At 43.3% G+C, this 18,909-nt stretch overlaps 1 protein-coding gene across 1 annotated transcript; it reads left to right on the top strand.

The window, feature by feature from the left end:
* The first annotated feature begins 2,290 nt into the window (after window positions 1–2,290).
* On the top strand, window positions 2,291–18,460 carry FKBP4 (FKBP prolyl isomerase 4). Its single transcript, XM_048054454.2, has 10 exons — window positions 2,291–2,531; window positions 5,109–5,253; window positions 6,563–6,705; window positions 9,385–9,505; window positions 10,050–10,206; window positions 11,533–11,623; window positions 11,964–12,047; window positions 12,790–12,975; window positions 14,144–14,383; window positions 17,575–18,460. The coding sequence occupies exons 1-10, from the start codon at window positions 2,448–2,450 to the stop codon at window positions 17,671–17,673; spliced, it is 1,350 nt and encodes a 449-aa protein (XP_047910411.1). The 5' UTR covers window positions 2,291–2,447; the 3' UTR covers window positions 17,674–18,460.
* Window positions 18,461–18,909: the final 449 nt, after the last annotated feature.

Genomic DNA, 18,909 nt, shown 5'->3' with positions numbered 1-18,909 from the left:
GCTATATACTATCAAGAGCAAGGGAAAGCAAGGATAACAGGATAACCCACTGAATCTGAGAATGACAAATGGATAAGGTGTAACTTGGCTGGCAGGCAGTGGCTGGCATCCTTAACGGCCTAACATGAAGTGTCACACAAATTAGCAGCATAGGGTTAGACTGATGAACGTTTGTACCTTACCGTAGGCTTCAAGAGTAACACCACTGCTTGCAACATCAACAACAAAGCACAATTCATATAAACTGGTCATCTCCTCCTTATTATGCATCATTATATTTTATAATGCACCAAGCAGAGGTACTACAAGCTGATCTCTTAAATCATATTATTTTTCAACTTAGTATAAGCTACAGCTGAGCTGTGCTGCTCTCTGCCCACCTTTTAATGGCTTTATGTCCAAACCTTGTTATATATAACAAGTCTTTACATAAACCTATTCATAAACAGAACAAGTTGCAGACCAGCATTAGCCAGGCTTCACCTCCTGCAAGTCTGTTCCAGAGTCTCGCTGCAATTAGTTGGTTTAGGACATTTTATTGCCCAGGCTATTCTCTGCTATTTTAGGTACTCTTCTTACTTGCCTTTCAGCAGTAGCCTGAAAGCTAGTGCCAAAAAATTTCATTTTCACCTCTCCTACTTGAACCTACCGTTCAAGTTCTGAAATCTTTCATACTCTCCTCACCTTGCTTAGTTACTCTCTTTAACTTTCAAAATTGTCTCTACTGTTTATCTTCTGAAAACAGGCCTGATATGACATTGAGGTTCCTTTCCAGTGCTGTGGTATTATAAACATATTTTGAAAGTCTTAAAGGGCTTAAAAGAAGAGACGCAGACTTTTTGTCTCTCTTGTGACCCATCTTCCACCCCAGCATAACCTAGTGAAAACAGTGTCACTGATATCACCTAAAACACCCCCTGCCTCTTTTCTATTCTCTCTGCCTTCTTTTCCATAAAGCACCCCAATAGACAACTCATTTTCAACTTTTGTGTATTGCACCTTAATGGAAGCCCTTAGACAACATCTAAGCAGTCTTTGAAAAGTTACTAAGGGATGTAGCCAGCCTGATGTTCTGGGTTTAAATCACTTCTGGAGGAGTCTGCACTGCAACTGAGGGGAACTGCTGAAAATATACGAGGTGCAGAACATCTCCAAAAGATCTCCACTAAAAGACCTACCTCCTTTTTTACTATTTATCACTTTCTTAAACTCGGTTCCAGCATGTTTGGAAACTGTGGTTAACTTGGCACCATTTCTACACACCACAATTTTTAAAAGCTGGAACATAAAGTCTACAACATACAGCTCAAGCAATACGAGTACAGAACAGAATCTGCATTGCCCAACAAAAACACTTAGCACTGTGAGGACACGTTAGTCAGAGGACGGATGAAAAAGCGCCTCCACGTTTTTGCTGTCTCCACTAAGAAGACCTGTTGGACCAGAACCAGCTCAGATGCTTTTCTCTGGGCACCCCAGCAGATCACGGTCTGGTTTATGGTATGCGCAGAACCAGCTTTGTACCTGCTCCAGATTTCATCTGCAAATTCATCCACGGGGAACTATCGGCAGCTAGAACCTTCTAGGAACCAAACGCATCCAGAAACTGTTCCTTTCTCTCTCACCCTTCTTCATGCTTAATCCTCGGTTTGAAGCTGCACTAAAACGTGTTTCCGCCTGGGGCTGGAAGGCACGCCTTTTGAGGCGAAATCTGTGGATTTTGCACGTTGCATCTACCTGGGGGACGACGGCCGTCCCCCCGCCCGTGGGCCGGCAGGGGCCGCTGTGCTGCTCGCCCGCTGCCCGTGGGCGAGCGGGGAAGGAAAGTTCAGGAAGGGCCGGGAAGGTGCGGCGGGGAGGCACACGCCTTCCGCAGCCCCTGCTGCTGCCAGAGGCGCTGGACAAGGCCGCGGCCTGCCTTTACATCCCCGCAGGCGGCACGACCCGGCCCACGGCGCCGTACAGCCCGCGGGGGTCGCGCCGCGGTGCCGCCCCTCGGCTCGGCAGCGTCCCAGCGGGGGGCTGGCGGCAGAAGCGCCCCCAGCCCGTCCCCACGGGCCGCGGAGGGCAGGGGGCTGCCTGCCGGCACGCGGCTCCTCACGGGGCCGGGAGTCCCCCATCGCTCACAGAGCCCTGCCTGCGACATCCCCCGAGACCCGCGCCCCCTCTCCCCGCCCCCGGCCCGCCGCGCACTTTCACCCCGGCCCCTGGCGCCCCGGCGCGGCGATCGCGCTGCGGCAGCCTCTAGAAACTTCTCGGTCCCTCCCTCTCCCCCTCCCCTTCCTCCTCCTCCTCCTCCTCCTCCCCGCTGACCCGGGGCCGGCGCTGCGGCGAAGGCAGGAGGGAAGAGAGGCGCGGCGACTGGAGCCCGCGGCGCAGCGCGGAGCCAGACCCGGCCCTGTCCCTGTCCCTGTCCCGGCGCAGCGGTGGCAGCAGCGGCGAGCGGGATGACGGCGGAGGAGATGAAAGCGGACGGGGCTCCCCTGGAGGGGGTGGACATCACGCTTAAGCGGGATGAGGGCGTCCTCAAGGTACCCGCCGGCTGCGGCGCGGTCCCCTGGGGGGGTCGGGAAGGGGAGGGGGGCGGCGCCCCCCACCGTGTCACCCCGCACGGCCCTCGCGGTCAGGCATTACCGGCGGGGGCGGCCGCCGCCACCTCCGCAGGCGCCGCCTGTGTGCGGGGCTCCCCGCGGCGGCCGGGGGCGAGCCGGGGTCCGGCCTCCCTCCCTCCCTCCCTCCTGCCCGGCCTCCCCGCGGGGCGCAGGGCAGGGGAGCCGGGGCCGAGCCGTGCCGTGCCCGCTGCTCCGGGGGCCCGGGCCCGTCCCGCCCCCGGCACGTGTTGCTGGCCGGGGGCTAAAGATGGAGCCCGGGCAGCGCCACCATGTGCGTGTGGTGGCCCCGCGGGCTGGCGTGGGGCAGCGCTGCGGGAGCCCGGCTGTGTCGGCCCGGCGGCCGGGCTCTCCATCTTGCTGCGAGCGGCTCCGGCAGCCTGAGATGGCGCGTCTCAGGGCCCGAAGGAGCCGTGCTCGGCGACGGGAGCCGGAGCGGCGGCTCCCCGGGACGAGCGAGCTGCCGGCGGGAGCTGGCCGCGGGGCTGGGTCGTGCCCGGCGCTGGGAATGCCGCCAGCCTTCCCTTGGCGTTTGCGTGCCGGTTGGTCAGGGTGGCAGGATTAATACCGTGAGGGGGGAGTTGCGCGAGCTTCCTCCTCCATCAAACATTTCCAATTTCCATATCTCTAGAAACTTCTCCGGTCTCTCTCAAAAACTTTCCACAGCAATCCCCAGAAGTCTTCTTTAGTCGCAGTGAAATTGGAGTCTTAGCGTTAGGGGAGATGAAAAGGAGCAGGACAGAGAGGACAAAATTCTCCTCAGCCTTCAGAGCCTTTTGGTTTTAGGTTCTGTGTTTGTCATAGTGACGCTTGCAGGAAGGATGCTGGGGACCTCACTGAAAAATGCTCGGTTTTACACTCTCTCACGTGTTTCTTACCAATACGCTCTGCTTAGAGTTTCCAGATTTTGCATGTATCACAGTATAACGTTGGAGTTCTCATATATCATATACATAGCTCCCAAGGAGCTGCCTGGAGGTCTCTTGCATCTTGGCTGCTTGAACACAGTAAAAGGCGGCAAGTATCCATCTACTGTATGCAGTACCCACCTTTTGATGGAGAAGCAGGTGATACTAAAAAAAAAAAAACAGGAGTGGGATTGTGAAGTTTAAAGGCAAAAGATTGTAGAGACAATGAAATCTAGCCAGGGTGCCTCCACGGACTTTATTTTTGTAGTGATTGCAGGATACACATATTAAAACCAAGGAGTCTAACTCTGAACCTAATCTACACCAATTTTGTGCTGGTATCATTGCACCGATTCCAGGAGAGGTTTTTTTCATTTGTTCATTAGCTTCATATCAGAACGGTATCCAGAGTTTTTCACCTGGTGTTACTGCATGTATTTGCGCTATTTAGTGTAAGCATTTAAGCACAGAAACAAATATTTGCAATAACAATATGAACAGAAAAATCAGGTTCCTACATCTGCAGGGGAAATGTAAATGCTATTGAAAATAGGGCTGCCATACTTACGTGAAATTAATTTTGAGTCTCCTGAAAATGAATTAAATGCAAAATACTAATGTTGTACAAATACTGAAAATGAGATAATCAGTGTTTGATGTTGTATAACCTGTTACGACACTTTAAGAATCTGACATTTGGAAAAGCTTAGTAAATTTTCAGTAAATGCAGTTACTCTTCCAAAGTGATTTCAGATTCATTGCTTTAAAGCTACTAGACAAGTCTGTGCATGATGTAGTTCAGGCTGGTTACTAGATTCACCTTATTTTCGTATACCTCTTTTCAATTCTCTGTTAAAGAGATTGCTTAAATTTTTGCTTTCTTTGGGAGGAAAGAAGATCAATAGATCTCATTTTAGCGCTGATGCTCATAACTGCTGTAGCACAGAGGTGGTGGAGGATAAGGGCAGGGTGTGCAGAGTGAGGTCAAGGCATCTCTCTCTCTGTTCACAGTGTTCCCTCCCTAGGAAACTGAGCAGGTAGTATTCCCCTCCTTCCCTTCCCCCCCGGTGAGCTTTGCATAACTGTCAGGTTTAACTGGAGTAATTTCAGATTACCTGTTGGAATAGACCTCGTATGGGAGGAATCACGATGTTTTCTTGTTTGCGCTTTGCCTAGAACACTGAGCTTCTTGGTAATGATACAGTAGTGGCATGGAAAATACTTGAATAAAACAGACCAAAAAAAAACCTGCTTGGTGGTTTTTCTGATTAAGTTTAAAGATCATACAAAATACTGTCAAGGAAGTTTAAATGACATTGGTAACTATAGATGGAGAGATTTGTAAGCTGGTGCCAACTGTTGCCAGTTAAATTCTTGTATCACAGTAGAACCATCTTGAGGTTCCTGCATTTAAAACACTATTAATCTGTAGGCAATCTAATCAGTCAGTTACTTCCCTGATAACTGAAACAAGCCTGCAAATCCCTTACTGGCTGAAGATAATAATGCACGTACCTTGAGTAAATGGAATTAATGTCCAATAGGCAGGTGTAGTATTCATCATCTTAGTGTTGCTTACTGTTTTTTTCAGGTTGTCAAGAGAGAAGGCAGTGGGACAGAGTCTCCGATGATAGGTGATAAAGTGACCGTCCATTATACAGGATGGCTCCTCGATGGCACAAAATTTGACTCCAGTCTGGACAGGAGAGACAAATTTTCATTTGACTTGGGGAAAGGTAATATTTTATGTTTGGTTTTAATCTTGGTAGTATTGAGATGGAATTCCCTTGCATGTGTGGTTCATTCCCGTATTAAAGTTACTATTTAAATGTGTTTTCAGAGCTTAAAGTTTATTTACTTAGAACAGCACAGTCAGAACTGCTTTGAAATCTTTCTGAATGTGCATGCTGTGTACCTGCCTGCTGGAGAATTCATGGAGCCTCAGACAAAGCCCTTTAGGGCAAACACTCACCTGATGGGAATTCACCCTGAAGCAGAGTGATAAAGGGTAGTTAAATAACCAGTGTGTGCATTTTGTTGATTGTTTTTTTTTTTTTTTTGCAAACTACTTTTGCAAGCAACTCAAATTCAAGAGTACTTAATTGTGACCAGATACTGGGACAGGGTGCACAGATACTGGGGCAGGGTGCACAGGGGCAACTGTCAGCTGCAGCTGAAGAATGATGAAATGTACTCCTTCTTTCCCTAAATTCCCAAATTAACCCAAATCTAAACGTTGAAGTAAATCCTGTCATAATCAAAAGCCTTCATTTTTTGAACGCAAAAATCCAAACATCCTAGTTCAGCAAATCTTATTACTCAATCTTTGTTTTTTCACTAGCAGTTCTCTACCTGCTGCTCTTTTATTCTGGAGATAATTCTGCAGTGTCCTGAAATCTGGGATGATACCAAGTTTACTCAGATAATTGAGTCTGAGTTAAAAGGAGACAGGAGTAGGAGAGCTTGAATGAGAGGATTTTGTTACTTGAGATTACAGCTTCTGTTCCTTTTCCTCATTAGAAGGGATACTATGCCTCCACCCCCCCCCCCCCAACCCGCCCCTTCTGTTACAAGTGCATGTAACTTTTAGTTACCACTTTTGCTGGTCTTTGCCAACTGATAAAGTACAGAGAGAAAAGGCTGTTGTTTCAAGTTGTTTTCAAAACACAAGCAACCAATCTCTCACCCTAAGACCTTCTGCTCCAAAGAGTTTATTGTTATTTTCTCCACACTTGAGATTGTGCCAGGCTCTTCAGGAATCGTCTGTGTCTAGATAACTTGTATTCTCCATGGGCGAGGAAGTAAGGGGAGAAAAAGAATCGCTATATCTAGAATGAAGAAATGTACACAAATTTGAGTGCCCGAGTAACTTTGTAACTTGATTACAGTTAAAACTGACGTACATAAACCAGAATGGGCACGAGTCTTTAAGTAGTTCTGCTCTGTCTTAGGTTTTGTATACTAAAAGTGATGATGCTCAATTTCAGAGTTGATGATGTCTTTCATGTGTGCCTAGCAATCACGACTGAAATTTGACTTCTGCAGGTGAGGTGATCAAAGCATGGGACATTGCTGTGGCAACTATGAAGGTTGGCGAAATTTGTAGGATTACTTGTAAACCAGAATATGCCTACGGCTCAGCTGGGAGCCCACCAAAGATACCTCCCAATGCTACGCTGATCTTTGAGGTAAGTGACATACAGACATTAAAACAGTACACTCGAAGAACAAACAAAAGTCATATTTCACCGTAGAAATTGTGTGGTGTAGTATCTTTTTAAATAGGAGGATTAGGCACTTAAAATCTGTGAAGGTCACTCTTTCTTTAGTCTTCCTCTTACATTGATTTAAAATAAATTTAATAAATAAAGCAATGCCAGCATGGTTCCTTCGCAAGTGCCATCATTGCACCAAAATTGTGTACAAATTGTCCTACAAAGAAAGCACTTTTTTTTTGTACATGCTTGCCTGTAAAACTGATGTTGAAAGATGTAGTAGCTGTCTCATCGCTACATCAGCATTTGGAGACTGTCTTGGTTATGACCTGAAATAATGGATGTCCTTTTTTCTTTTCAATTCGTAATTCTTCTGTTGAATACTGGCGCAGGGGTTGGTGGTGAAAAAAGAAATGGGAAAATTTGTACTGTCATCAGTGGCATGTTCTGGAGTGATGTAGCTTGTTTCAGACAGACTGAATAGAAAGACCAGAATTGTATTAGGTATCTATCAAAATGCTAGCTGGAAATACTCCTCGTGCAGACGAATATTCAATTTCTTTTGCGTTCCGCGTATCTTTAGTTCAGTGTCATGAATCTCAACAGCAATAGCTTTGAATTTCCTTTTTTTTTTTTTTTGCTTAAACAAGGTATTTAGTATAAACAATGCTGAATATACTGGCTTGCTCTTTTGTGCTGTTCTTACTACTGTTTTACTCGAAGATAGGATAGCAAAACATTTTCTTCTTAATTTTGTAGTTGTTAGACAAAGTTTCTTTTGTGACCAGATGTGTTTTTTCTGTCTTGTCTTGGTACTCCCACTTCAACTGTGATTTTCATTAGAGACTTGAAAGACCATTTGAAGAAGTTTCAGGCTGGTTAGTCACCTGCATTAAAACCAGCTTTTAAAAATTCTAAACAATTTGTTGCAGCAGCAATTCTAGATAAAAGGTAGGACAGATCATGTTTTTGTTGTATTTGTAAAATACCTTGTTTACATTTCTTTCTCGGTGACTAATGAGTTTGGTCATCTTAGTTTCTTCTTTGTCTTGGAGATTTTTTTATTTTTTTTCCCAAAATGATCATAGAGTCATAGAATGGTTTGGTTTGGAAGGGACCTTGAAGATCATCTAATTACAACCACACTGCCATGGGCAGGGACACCTCCCACTAGATCAAGTTGCTCAAAGCCCCATCCAGCTTGGCCTTGAACACTTCCAGGGATGGGGCATCTACAACCTCTCTGGGCAACCTGTTCCAGTGCCTCACCATCCTTACAGTAAAGAATTTCTTCCTTATATCTAATCTAAATCTCCCCTTTTTTTAGTTTAAAGCCATTACCCCTCGTACTATCAGTGCAGTGCCTGACAGAGTCCCTCTCCTGCTGTCTTATAGGCCCCCTTTAGATACTGGTGGAAGGCCGCTATAAGGTCTCCCTGGGGCCTTCTCTTCTCCAGGCTGAAAAACCCCAACTCCCTCAGCCTGTCCTCATAGGAGGGGTGCTCCAGCACTCCGATCATCTTCGTGGCCCTCCTCTGGACACGCTCTAATACTTCCATGTCCTTCTTGTGCTGGGGGCCCCAGAGCTGAAGACAGTACTCCAGGTGGGGTCTCACAAGAGCAGGATAAAGTGGCAGAATCACATCCCTTGACCTGCTGGCCATGCTTCTTTTGATGCAGCCCAGGATATGGTTGGCTTTCTGGGATGCAACAGCACATTGCTTCTCGTCAAGCAACACCCCCAGGTCCTTCTCCTCAGACCTACTCTCAATCCATTCTCTGCCCAGCCTGTATTTGTGCTGGGGTTGTCCCAGCCCAAATGCAGGACCTTGCACTTGGCCTTGTTGAACTTCATGAGGTTCATGCAGGCCTGCATCTTAAGTCTGTCCAGGTCCCTTTCTGGATGGCATCCCTTCTCTCCAGTATGTGGACTGCACCACACAGCTTGGTGTCATCAGCAAGCTTGCTGAGGGTGCACTCGATCCCACTGTCCATATTGCTGACAAAGATATTAAATAATGCTAGTCCCAAACCAACCCCTGAGGAACAGCACTTGTTACTGTTCTCTACTTTGATATTGAGCTGTTGACTGCAACTCTTTTGAGTGTGACAATCCAACCAAATCAATTGTGAACTTGTAATACATAATGATAAGGCAAGTCTAGAGGGGAGAATGTAGGAGAAATAAAAGGGGAGCAGTAGCTATGTTCAGTCATGCAAGGAAGAATGATGCAGAAGTTTCGAAACTATTGTCCTTTGGACAACTCTTAAAGAAGCCAAGATTTCTTTTTTTTTTCAGTAGTCCTTAAGTATTGTGGTTCATGTAAGTATAACTTAGAAGCCAGTCTCACACTCGTTTGAATCAAAGGATCTAATTTGTACTGTTGGGAGACCAAAGTTGTTGGAGAAAAAAAAAAAAAGAAGCCGTAAAGGCCTGAATTATCATCTGTAATTCATCTTCTGTAGGTTTCCATTCACTGTCTACTAAATACAGCATCTTCATAGTCTTGACTATCTAATATCTTACAGGATGTTAACTAAGACAGTGACTGTCTGAACAGCTATAGTTTCAAAGAACTCTGGAGTACAAATTCCATGGGTTACTGAGTTGATGTGATGAGAATAAATGCAAGACTTTTCTTCCCTGCGCAGATAGAGCTGTTTGAGTTTAAGGGGGAGGACCTCACTGATGATGAAGACGGTGGCATCATCCGAAGAATCCGTAAGAAAGGAGAAGGCTACTCCAAGCCCAATGAGGGTGCTCTTGTAGAGAGTAAGTATATTATACAAATAGTACATAGCTTTACGTGTGAGAAGGCAGAACTCTTTTTCCTTACCTACAACTTCTTTGTCCTTAGAGAGACGAATACCTAGCTTATCTCTCCTTTACCAAGTGACATAACTTAGGGTAAGCTTTCATTCTTTTATTTCTAGAGAGGTTTACATTTTCAAGGAGCAACTGTGTTCTTCAGAGACACTGAATCTGATCAAGTGCTGATCTGATAACAAAAGTTAAATGATTCTAATAAAGTAATTCTATTTGCAGAGGAACAAGAGGGGAGATAGTTCTTGCATTTGTTGTTGGAGTAGAAAAAAAAATCCAACACAACCTGGATGAATGATGAGGGGGGAGAGTTTATTAACTTTAGCAACAGAAGTTGTGTTTGCTACCAATAGCTAACATACATACGTAACGGTTAGAAAAGACTGGTTAGGAGGAGGCTTTGGCATTACCTGTATGACATGTGCTACCTACCCCTTACCATGCACAGTTAACTTCTGATTTGTCTCTGGGTTGTTCTGTTTTTTGTCAACAGTCCAGTTTGAAGGCCGATACGGAGATCGTGTTTTTGACAAGCGGGAGCTGCAGTTTGAGATTGGAGAAGGCGATAATTATGATCTTCCTCATGGTCTGGAGAAAGCAATACAGAAAATGGAGAAATCTGAGGAATCTATTTTCTATCTCAAATCCAAGTAAGCTGTTCCTGCTCTTTTGATACTTGAAGGCTTATTCCTAACATCTGGCAAGGATGATGTGTTCTGTTGCAATGTTCTTCAGATCTTCTCAGTTCTGTAGTAAAAACTTCGTCAGACATGAAAATCTGATGTATGGAAAGTACAAAGCTAAGGTTAGGTAGCCACTAGGTTATGAAGTAGTAGCACTCAAAATGAAATTGACTTAAGTGTCTATAGTGTTGATCCTAGTGAAAGCAACAGTATCTGTTTTAATACTCTTTAACTGACATTCTTGTGTCCCCTCTTAATGAAACTACTTACTGTACAGAAGTGCATATAAAGATACCTGGATTAAAGAACAGCCTCAGAATAGGAAAAGATCTGATAAGCCTTCCAAGCAGCCCTATGTGATATGTAGTGAGATGTTGAGTATCTGAGTATCTGAAACCTTTTTCTGTTAGAAAATGCTCAATGATATTCTTAAGCAATTTGGAAAAACACGTTCAAGATTTCTGTGAGGCACGAGATTTCATAAGGCAGATTTATAGCCAAACCTTTGATCATCACAGTTGTTCTTGGTTTCAGAGAGCCCTAACTTGGAGGTATGAGTGCACAATACCGTAATAGTAAATGTTCTTAAATAAAAGCAGAATTTTCCCCTTACAGTGTGAACACATTTAAAATAAGTGGAGTTTGCACTGATTATTTCCACCAAACTCTAACTTATTTGTTTTTATTTTAAGCTTTTTAAACTGGAGTTGAATCTGGAAGAAAAAAAGCAAAGCAGTCTTATCTTGAGGGTTTTCCTGCTAGTATACAGTTTCTTAATGGAGTTTTCATGGCAGAAAGGCCTTTCTACAGGCATTTACTGTTAATCAGCAGATTTGTGCTATCTTAAGTGTACAGCTGTTTACTTAATCTGTGCATCGCTGTCTTTGCTTTTCTGAAAATAGTTAGAATAGAATATAGATGTTCTGAAAAAAATAACCAGTCTTGGACTATGAATATAAAGTAGGATGTGTATAACTTCAAAGTATATGTATTTTTTTTACTTGCTGAGCTTGCTTTCCCTTCACATAAACAACAGCAAGCTCAAAAAAAGGGGAAAAAAGCATATAATAGTCAAATTAATCCCTTTTTTTTTTTTTTTCCAAACTCTCCCCTATCTTGTGCTTGCTAATTTTGGAAAAGTATCTGGAATTGTTGAAGCCTTTGTCTTGCAATAATGCTATATAAGCAGACTTGCATGTTGTTTGTTTGTTTGTTTTGCCTCAAGCTTCCTGTGTAAGAGATCATGGTTGTTTGGATAGTTTTTCAACTTTCCCCCCTCCCCCAATCTTTCAGCTATGGTTTTGGAAGTGCTGGGAAGGAGAAATTTCAGATCCCTCCAGATGCAGAACTACAGTATGAAGTGAAACTCAAGAGCTTTGAAAAGGTGGGAATAGGAGATGAAGTTCCAAACAGACTGGGAGAGGGGGAAGAAGTGTGGGTGCAGCTTAAACAAGGACAATGGTATCCTTGAACTTTTGACCTGAAGTGAGGAAGTTGCTGTAGTAGGTGGTGATGAGACTTTGAGAGCTCTTGGGTTAAATTGTCCTTACTGGATCCCTGTCTGCTGCTGTCAGTGTCTCTTCTGCTCTAGAGCTCAGTTTCTAGTAGTAGTGTAAAACTGCTTTTTCCAAGTCTATCTTTACTGTATTGTTATTGTGAATAGTGTAGCCACACATTTTCCCAAGAAATTACATTGCTGTCTTGAACTGTTCCTGTTTGGATAGGCTAAGGAGTCTTGGGAAATGAATACAGAAGAGAAGCTGGAACAAAGCTGTATGGTGAAGGAGAGAGGCACTCAGTACTTCAAGGTAAATTACAAACCCGAAATAATAGTACCATTTCTTAGTCCATGTTATGAACTGGTAATGATGATCTACAGCTTTGATCATTCTGGAGTGGTGTTTATTGGTATTCTCTGTGTCATTTTACAGGGAAGAATTTTGGGGGGGAGAAGGTGTCTTCAAAAAAAAAAAAAAGCCTCAGAGTTGCAATGTCTGAATGCTTGTTGTGTTCTGCAGTTCTCTGTATCAGAGCTGTTTGTACCTAGAGATAACTTTGGGGCAAACATTGAGTAGTGGCAAGGTCACAGTATTTAAGCTCCTGCTGTGGGATGGTGCTGTGAATGAACAACTTTCATTTGGGTAGGTAGAGATGTGTGGAGAAGCAGTGTTTCAAACAATTTGATGAGCAGAAGGCAGACTTCACCATGATTTTCTTGGCATTGTGATAGTTGTACTGTTTTGAAAAAGCCCCATCTTGTTTTGTGTCAGAAGTTGAACACAAGGTGGTAGCTGAGAGTAAAGTATCAATGCTGGCCAATGTGCACAGCTTTAGTGGGGAAACCAGTAGGTGGTATGATTCCTTAAGATTTACTGTTCTATGCAGTAGTGATACACTATGACAGACGTAGTATACTTTTGATGATAGAAGTTTTTCTGATTATTCTGAAGTATTTCTTCAAATCTATTGCTTAAGGTAAGCAGAAGAGGCAAGGGGGAGGTAAAAGTTACTGTGATGAGCTGTGTGGAAAACTAAATTGTCTCGTTACAGGAGGGGAAATACAAACGGGCAGCATTACAGTATAAGAAGATTGTGTCATGGCTGGAGCATGAATCAGGACTCCCTGAGGAGGAGGATACAAAAGCCAAGAGCTTGAGGCTTGCTGCCCACCTTAATCTAGCTATGTGCCATCTCAAGCTGAAGGAGTACTCCCAGGCTTTGGAGAACTGCAACAAGGTAGTAGAATTGATCCATTTAAGAATGGTGCTCAAGTGGTCTGACAATTTATCTCTTGCTTTAATAATTTGAGGAATATCAGGCCATGTGGTGTCTGAACTTTATCGTCAGCTGGCAGGTGGGTAGTAACAAACACACAACAAAAATATCCAGCACCTTAGGTTCATAGTGGTATTTGGAATATCTTTTACTAACTTGCTGGTACATTAACTAAGAATATTTGAGCGTTTAGAAATCAGAAACGGGAACACATCATAGAATGGCTTGGGTTGGAAAGGACCTCAAAGATCATCTAGTTCCAACCTCCCTGCCATAGGCAGGGATGCCACCACTAGATCAGGTTGCTCAGGACCTCATCTAACGTGGTCTTGAACACCTCCAGGGATGGGGCATCCACAGCCTCTCAGGACAACCCCTTCCAGTGCCTCACCACCCTCTGAGTGAAGAATTTCCTTCAAAATCTTCACTCTTTTAGTTTAAAAGACAACATTCCCCCTTGTCCTGTCATTGTCTGATTGAGCAAAGAGTCTCTCTCCATCTTTTTAATCAGTTCCCTTTACGTACTGAAAGGTCACAACAATGTCACCCCGGAGCCTCCTCTTCTCCAGGCTAAACATCCCCAGCTCTCTTAGCCGTTCTTCACAGGAGAGGCACTCTGGCCCCTTGATCATCTTTGTGGCCCTCCTATGGACCTGCTCTAACAGCTCCATGTCCTTCTTGTGCTGGGTGCTCCACACCTGGTTGCAGTATTCCAGGTGGGGCCTCACCAGAGCTGAGTAGAAGGGGACAATCAACTCCTTTGACTCGCTGGCCACTCCTCTTTTAATGCAGCCCAAGATGCCGTTGGCCTTCTGGGCTACGAGCACACACCGCCAGCTCATGTTGAGCTTTTCGTCCACCAAAGTAGATGAAAGAAGATAGTAATGTTGGCAAAAGTCCAACAAAGAGCTGGGATAGAGCCAGGACTAACTCTCAGATTTGCTGGTTCTCTGTCAGATGGCCTACTATATCTTTTTCTACTTAATTCTAATGTATTTGATTCCATTTATTAGTAAGTCCTGACAAGACTGAAAATCAGAAGGTTCGGTTTGTAGCAGTTACTGATGTTCTGACTGCATGTTATTTAGAAAACATTTCTTTTTTTTTTTTTTTCATTTTTTAAATGCAGGCACTTGAATTGGATAGCAGCAATGAAAAAGGCCTCTTCCGGCGTGGAGAAGCCCACTTGGCTGTCAATGACTTTGAATTGGCCCGGGGAGATTTCCAGAAGGTGATACAACTCTATCCAAGTAACAAAGCTGCCAAAGTGCAACTAGTAACTTGTCAGCAAAAAATACGTGAGCAGCATGAGAAAGAGAAAAAGATGTATGCCAACATGTTCCAAAGGCTTGCAGACAAAGACTTAAAGGTAAGTAACACTGCCCCAGAAGACCACAAGAGGTGATGTCACATGTTAGATAACAAATAGAGTTTTGGGTATTCAGCTTACTTCTCCCACTTACTTCTCATACAAGTGGGAGAGCACTCAAGTAGCTGCCTCTGGGGGAAAATAATGGAACAGGCAACACTCAGAATGATTAAGCCTTCTTGTTTGAACAAGACAGCTATCAGTACCAAGGGTATGACACAAAATGTTTTTAGTTAATTCAACTGATTTTGAAACAGCAGTGATGATCAGAAGGCAGTTGAAGCGGTGAGTGAGAACGTGGTAACATCCAAGAACTGAAAAAAGAGCCTTTTTTCCGTGAACTAACAGCTCTGAAGAACAGTCTATTCTGGTGTCAACATGGCCAATCTACTGAAACTTTATGCCTATCATACAGGTAGTGCTGAGAAAAACCTTGATTTTTGTCGTTGCTGTTGTTTTTGTTTTCAAAGGTGTTGTGGTTTAACCTGGCCGGCAGCTAAACACCACACAGCCGTTCGCTCACCCTCCCCCCTCCCTCTCTGGGATGGGGGAGAGAAACGGGAAAGTGAAGCCTGTGGGCTGAGATAAAGACAGTTTATTAAGACAGGAAAATAACAACAACAACAATAATAATAGTGATAATGATAATAGTATTAATAATAATAATGTGTACGAAACAAGTGATGCACAATGCAATTGCTTACCACCTGCTGACCGATGCCCAGCCTGTCCCCGAGCAGCCGGCCCCCCACCCTGGCTGGCCACCCCTATATATTGTTTAGCATGACCCCAGATGGTATGGAATACCCCTTTGGCCAGTTTGGGTCAGCTGTCCTGGGTCTGTCCCCTCCCAGCTCCTGCTGCACCCCCAGCCTGCCCGCTGGCAGGACAGAGCGAGAAGCTGAAAAGTCCTTGGCTTGGTGTAAGCACTGCTCTGCAACAATTAAAACATCAGCATGTTATCAGCGCTCTTCTCATCCTAATCCAAAACATAGCACCCTACCAGCTACTATGAGGAAAATTAACTCTGTCCTAACTGGAACCGGGACAAAAGGGTAGCAGTATTCTTCTGGATTTGGTTCTCCTTCTCATGGAGAAGCGTAAACAAACACACAAATGCAGACATTCCCCAGTGATTCTGCAAGGGAGGTGTCATTGTCCATGAGCAGGGTAGTTAAGTACCTGGCAGCCTAATGTCAGCAATGGCCCTTGCCTGCTAGATCTTGGGAAGAAGCTATTCTGTCGTTTTAGATACTGACATATATACCCGTCCGTTGTCTTTATTTATTCATTTGTTTATATTAAAAATCTCAGCAAGATAAAGATACAGCAACCAAACTAGAATTATCTCACTTTTAGGCATCTTCACGTGTGAAACTGCAGGTTTTAATTGCTAGCTGTCTGGCTATGCTGTGCAGATTCCTTCCAGGTAGCACAGCTGCTAGGAGTCTAGTGTGTTTCCCTAGGTGTGGCGTATTGCAAGATCTGCCGTACAAAGAAGATTGCTGAAACAACTGATATCCGCTAAAAGTATGAAAGGGCTGTCTTCATACTCTTAAAAATGTATGCCTCAGTCCCTAAGAAGGAGAGCTGGTAGAGTCATCTTCACAAAAAACAGATTCATGGTCTTCACATTGCAGATCACTAAAGACACTGTAGAGAGACAGCACACTTTTTTCCATTTTTCCCATTTACTTTAGGAAAGAATCAATTGTTCATTCTGCTCAATATATTGTCAGATAATATCAGGAATTGGCATGTGTTTGTATATGTTTGTGTTTTTTTAATAGAAGCCATCTGGCCTATTTCATATTTGTGATTTTGTATGAAAATGGATCTATGGAGTATGGAACTGTAAACAAATGCCACTTAGTCCCTAGGTCAGTCTTGGTAATTTTTCTTGCAAGAAAACATGTATTCCTGCAACTTCATTTTTCTTGTTGCCTTACTCAAACTCCAACAGATTTTCTACTAGTAGGTATAGGAGAAACTCAAGAGCTCTAGAGAAAAGGGTTTGTTTAGCTAATGCCTCTGACTCCTAAGAAAGCAGTGTGCAGTATGGTTCTGAAATTCCTGACGTTGGCATATCTAAACAGTCTGCTGAAGTGTGATGGCCACTACTGCATCAGTAGTCCTTTCCTTGAATTGGAATAATTCACACGTATGAATTTTTAATAGTCAAGATTGCTACCTAAGATACTTTCTGTGAAGAGGCTTCACAGAACATTTTGAATTTCCAAGGATGACTTTTGACTGGATGACCAGTCAGGTCAACCTGACTGTTTGACCTTTGGCTGGATGTTTTTCGGCTGATTTCATGACTTAATTTAATGATTCTGCCCCTTTTTACATTCCTCCCACACCAGTGCATGCTTATCTCCATGCTTGTTCTTGTCTGACCTCATAGTAAAACAGCTGGTGCTAGGCTGACAGGTGGAGTAGCAATTTCATTGCAGTATTTTTTAAGGTGAGTAGGACAAGACATTTCTACCTCCCTTTACTGTGTTTGAAAATCATTGTGAGGTCAGTAGGTGCAAAAAATAGGGTATGTCCTGTTGTAAAAACTGATTTAGGGCCATCACTACGTGGCTCCCTGCCTTCCACACCTTTTTAAGTGGACTGGAAGAGCAAGGAGAAGAGCACTTTTAGAGCAGACACTTTGTCAGACTAGATTTTTCTTCCGGGTAAACTTGTAGAGGACATCCAAGTGACTTATTGAAGTTGCTTTTCATGAAACTAGCTGTCTGAAATATTTCTTCATAACTTGAGTTCAACTGTGCCTCTTACAAGTTGGGAGAGGAGGCAGAACATGGGAATCACTGAAATTGAATCACATTGAAACATAAGCAGGAGAAAGGAGTTCTGTGTAGAGGCTTCCTAGATAAATTTCAGTTTGTAGGAAGAACCGTTTAAGAAAGTGCTACGTGGCAAGCATGTAAATACCATATTATGAATCTTAACTACCTAATACTAGTATTATTTCTCAGCCTACTCTGAACTGCTTCTGGTTTCTTTGATACAGGAAAAAACGCAAAGAATTTTTCAGCTTCTCTTAGCTGAAGGTCTTAATATCTTAATTCAATCTTGCAAGCAGTCCAGGTGTCCTAGTGATAGACATCAAATGATGTTTGTAGTATTGTCTGCAAATTTAGAAATTTTGAATAATGGAGGCTTTTTTTGTCTCTGTTTAGTCAGCTACTACTCTTCAAACCACCCACACTGAAGATGCAGAAATGAAAGATGAGCAGAATGGAGTTGAAGATAAATCCGAAGTTGACACAGAAGCGTAAAAACAAAAACCCTATTCCATTAGTTTTGTAAATGAAAGAATTTCCAGTGAATTAGACCTTTATTTTTCTACCTGGTTGGACAGTGGCTTCAGAGGAACAGAAGCTGAGGCCACTATGCCATAGTCAATTACAGCTTTGTATGTCTGTGAAAGAAGCTGAGTGGCAGCATAAATCTGGTTTAATCCTAGGGACTTTATTTATTCATGCGGCCTCTGTTACTGTTTGAGTTCTGTCTGGATTTACTCTGCTTGGTTTATTTGCATTTTACCATTGTGTTTGTCTTTCTGGTTCCAGCTTACTTAAATTTAGGAAGCAGAATCTGGGATTAATTTCCTTGATTTTTTTTTTAATGACCTTTTCCAACAGTCCTCATGTGAGATCTGAGAACAAATCAGCACTCCCTGTTCTTCTGCCTTGGCATTGTCCCCATTCCCCCATTAAATGCTGTAACCTTCCTTGTATGCCTCCCCTTTGCAAATTACTGAAGGTGAAGACTGTGAAGTCACAGCTTAAGAAATAAAGCTTCAGTTAAACTTAAGAAAACGGAACTTTTTATGGGTTTTTATTGGAATTTGCGCAGAATTAATTGAATTTACTGTCCCCTAGTCATTCAGCATTTTCTCGTCCACATAGCTGTACAGTAGTGACAGTATGTTTTCCTCTATTGTTCATTATCATAAGTTTTCACAATCAATACAGAATCTGTTTGCAAATGAAAAAATGTTGCTGAAAATTGTAAACAAAGCATGTCTGTAACCTATGCATATAAAGTTTATTTTCCTGTTCATATTGCTACATTCCTCTTTCCTCTTTTTGTTGTAAAACTGGACCAGGAAAATACTGATTTATACTTGAAAGTAACTGGCTTTAAGGAGAAAATGTGATAATAATTGAAATGTGTTGCAAATGCTTATAATTCCTGATGAACTACAAACTTCTGAGTGATCCTCATTTCACACAGAAGCTATTTGATATCCTTCTGCTTCTTTATACAGTATGTTGGGTGGTTTTTTTGCTAGTGGTTTTGTGGTGTGGGTTGTTGTTTGTTTGGTTTTTTGGAGGTGAGGATTGGGGAAATATGTGGGGTTTGTGTGGTTTTTTTTTTTTGTTTGTTTTTTCCCCTCCCCTCTCTGCAGGTATGGAATGGAGTATTCAAACTTAACTTTGTTGTTTATTTCGTGATGTAATGGTAAACTCAGCATCTCTACTGTCCTGTTCCAAAACCTTCTAGCAGCA

Source organism: Anser cygnoides, chromosome 1, assembly GCF_040182565.1.
Source record: "Anser cygnoides isolate HZ-2024a breed goose chromosome 1, Taihu_goose_T2T_genome, whole genome shotgun sequence".
NCBI lineage: Eukaryota > Metazoa > Chordata > Aves > Anseriformes > Anatidae > Anser > Anser cygnoides.
The sequence above is the reverse complement of the archived record's forward strand: the minus strand, read 5'-3'. Positions and strand labels throughout refer to the sequence as shown.

Excerpts from the sequence above, each read along its gene's own strand:
- FKBP4 (XM_048054454.2), top strand. The coding sequence starts at position 2,448 with ATGACGGCGGAGGAGATGAAAGCGGACGGGGCTCCCCTGGAGGGGGTG. Across the intron at positions 11,624-11,963 it reads AACTCAAGAGCTTTGAAAAG|GCTAAGGAGTCTTGGGAAAT; the intron begins GTGGGAATAGGA and ends CTGTTTGGATAG. Across the intron at positions 12,048-12,789 it reads GAGGCACTCAGTACTTCAAG|GAGGGGAAATACAAACGGGC; the intron begins GTAAATTACAAA and ends GTCTCGTTACAG.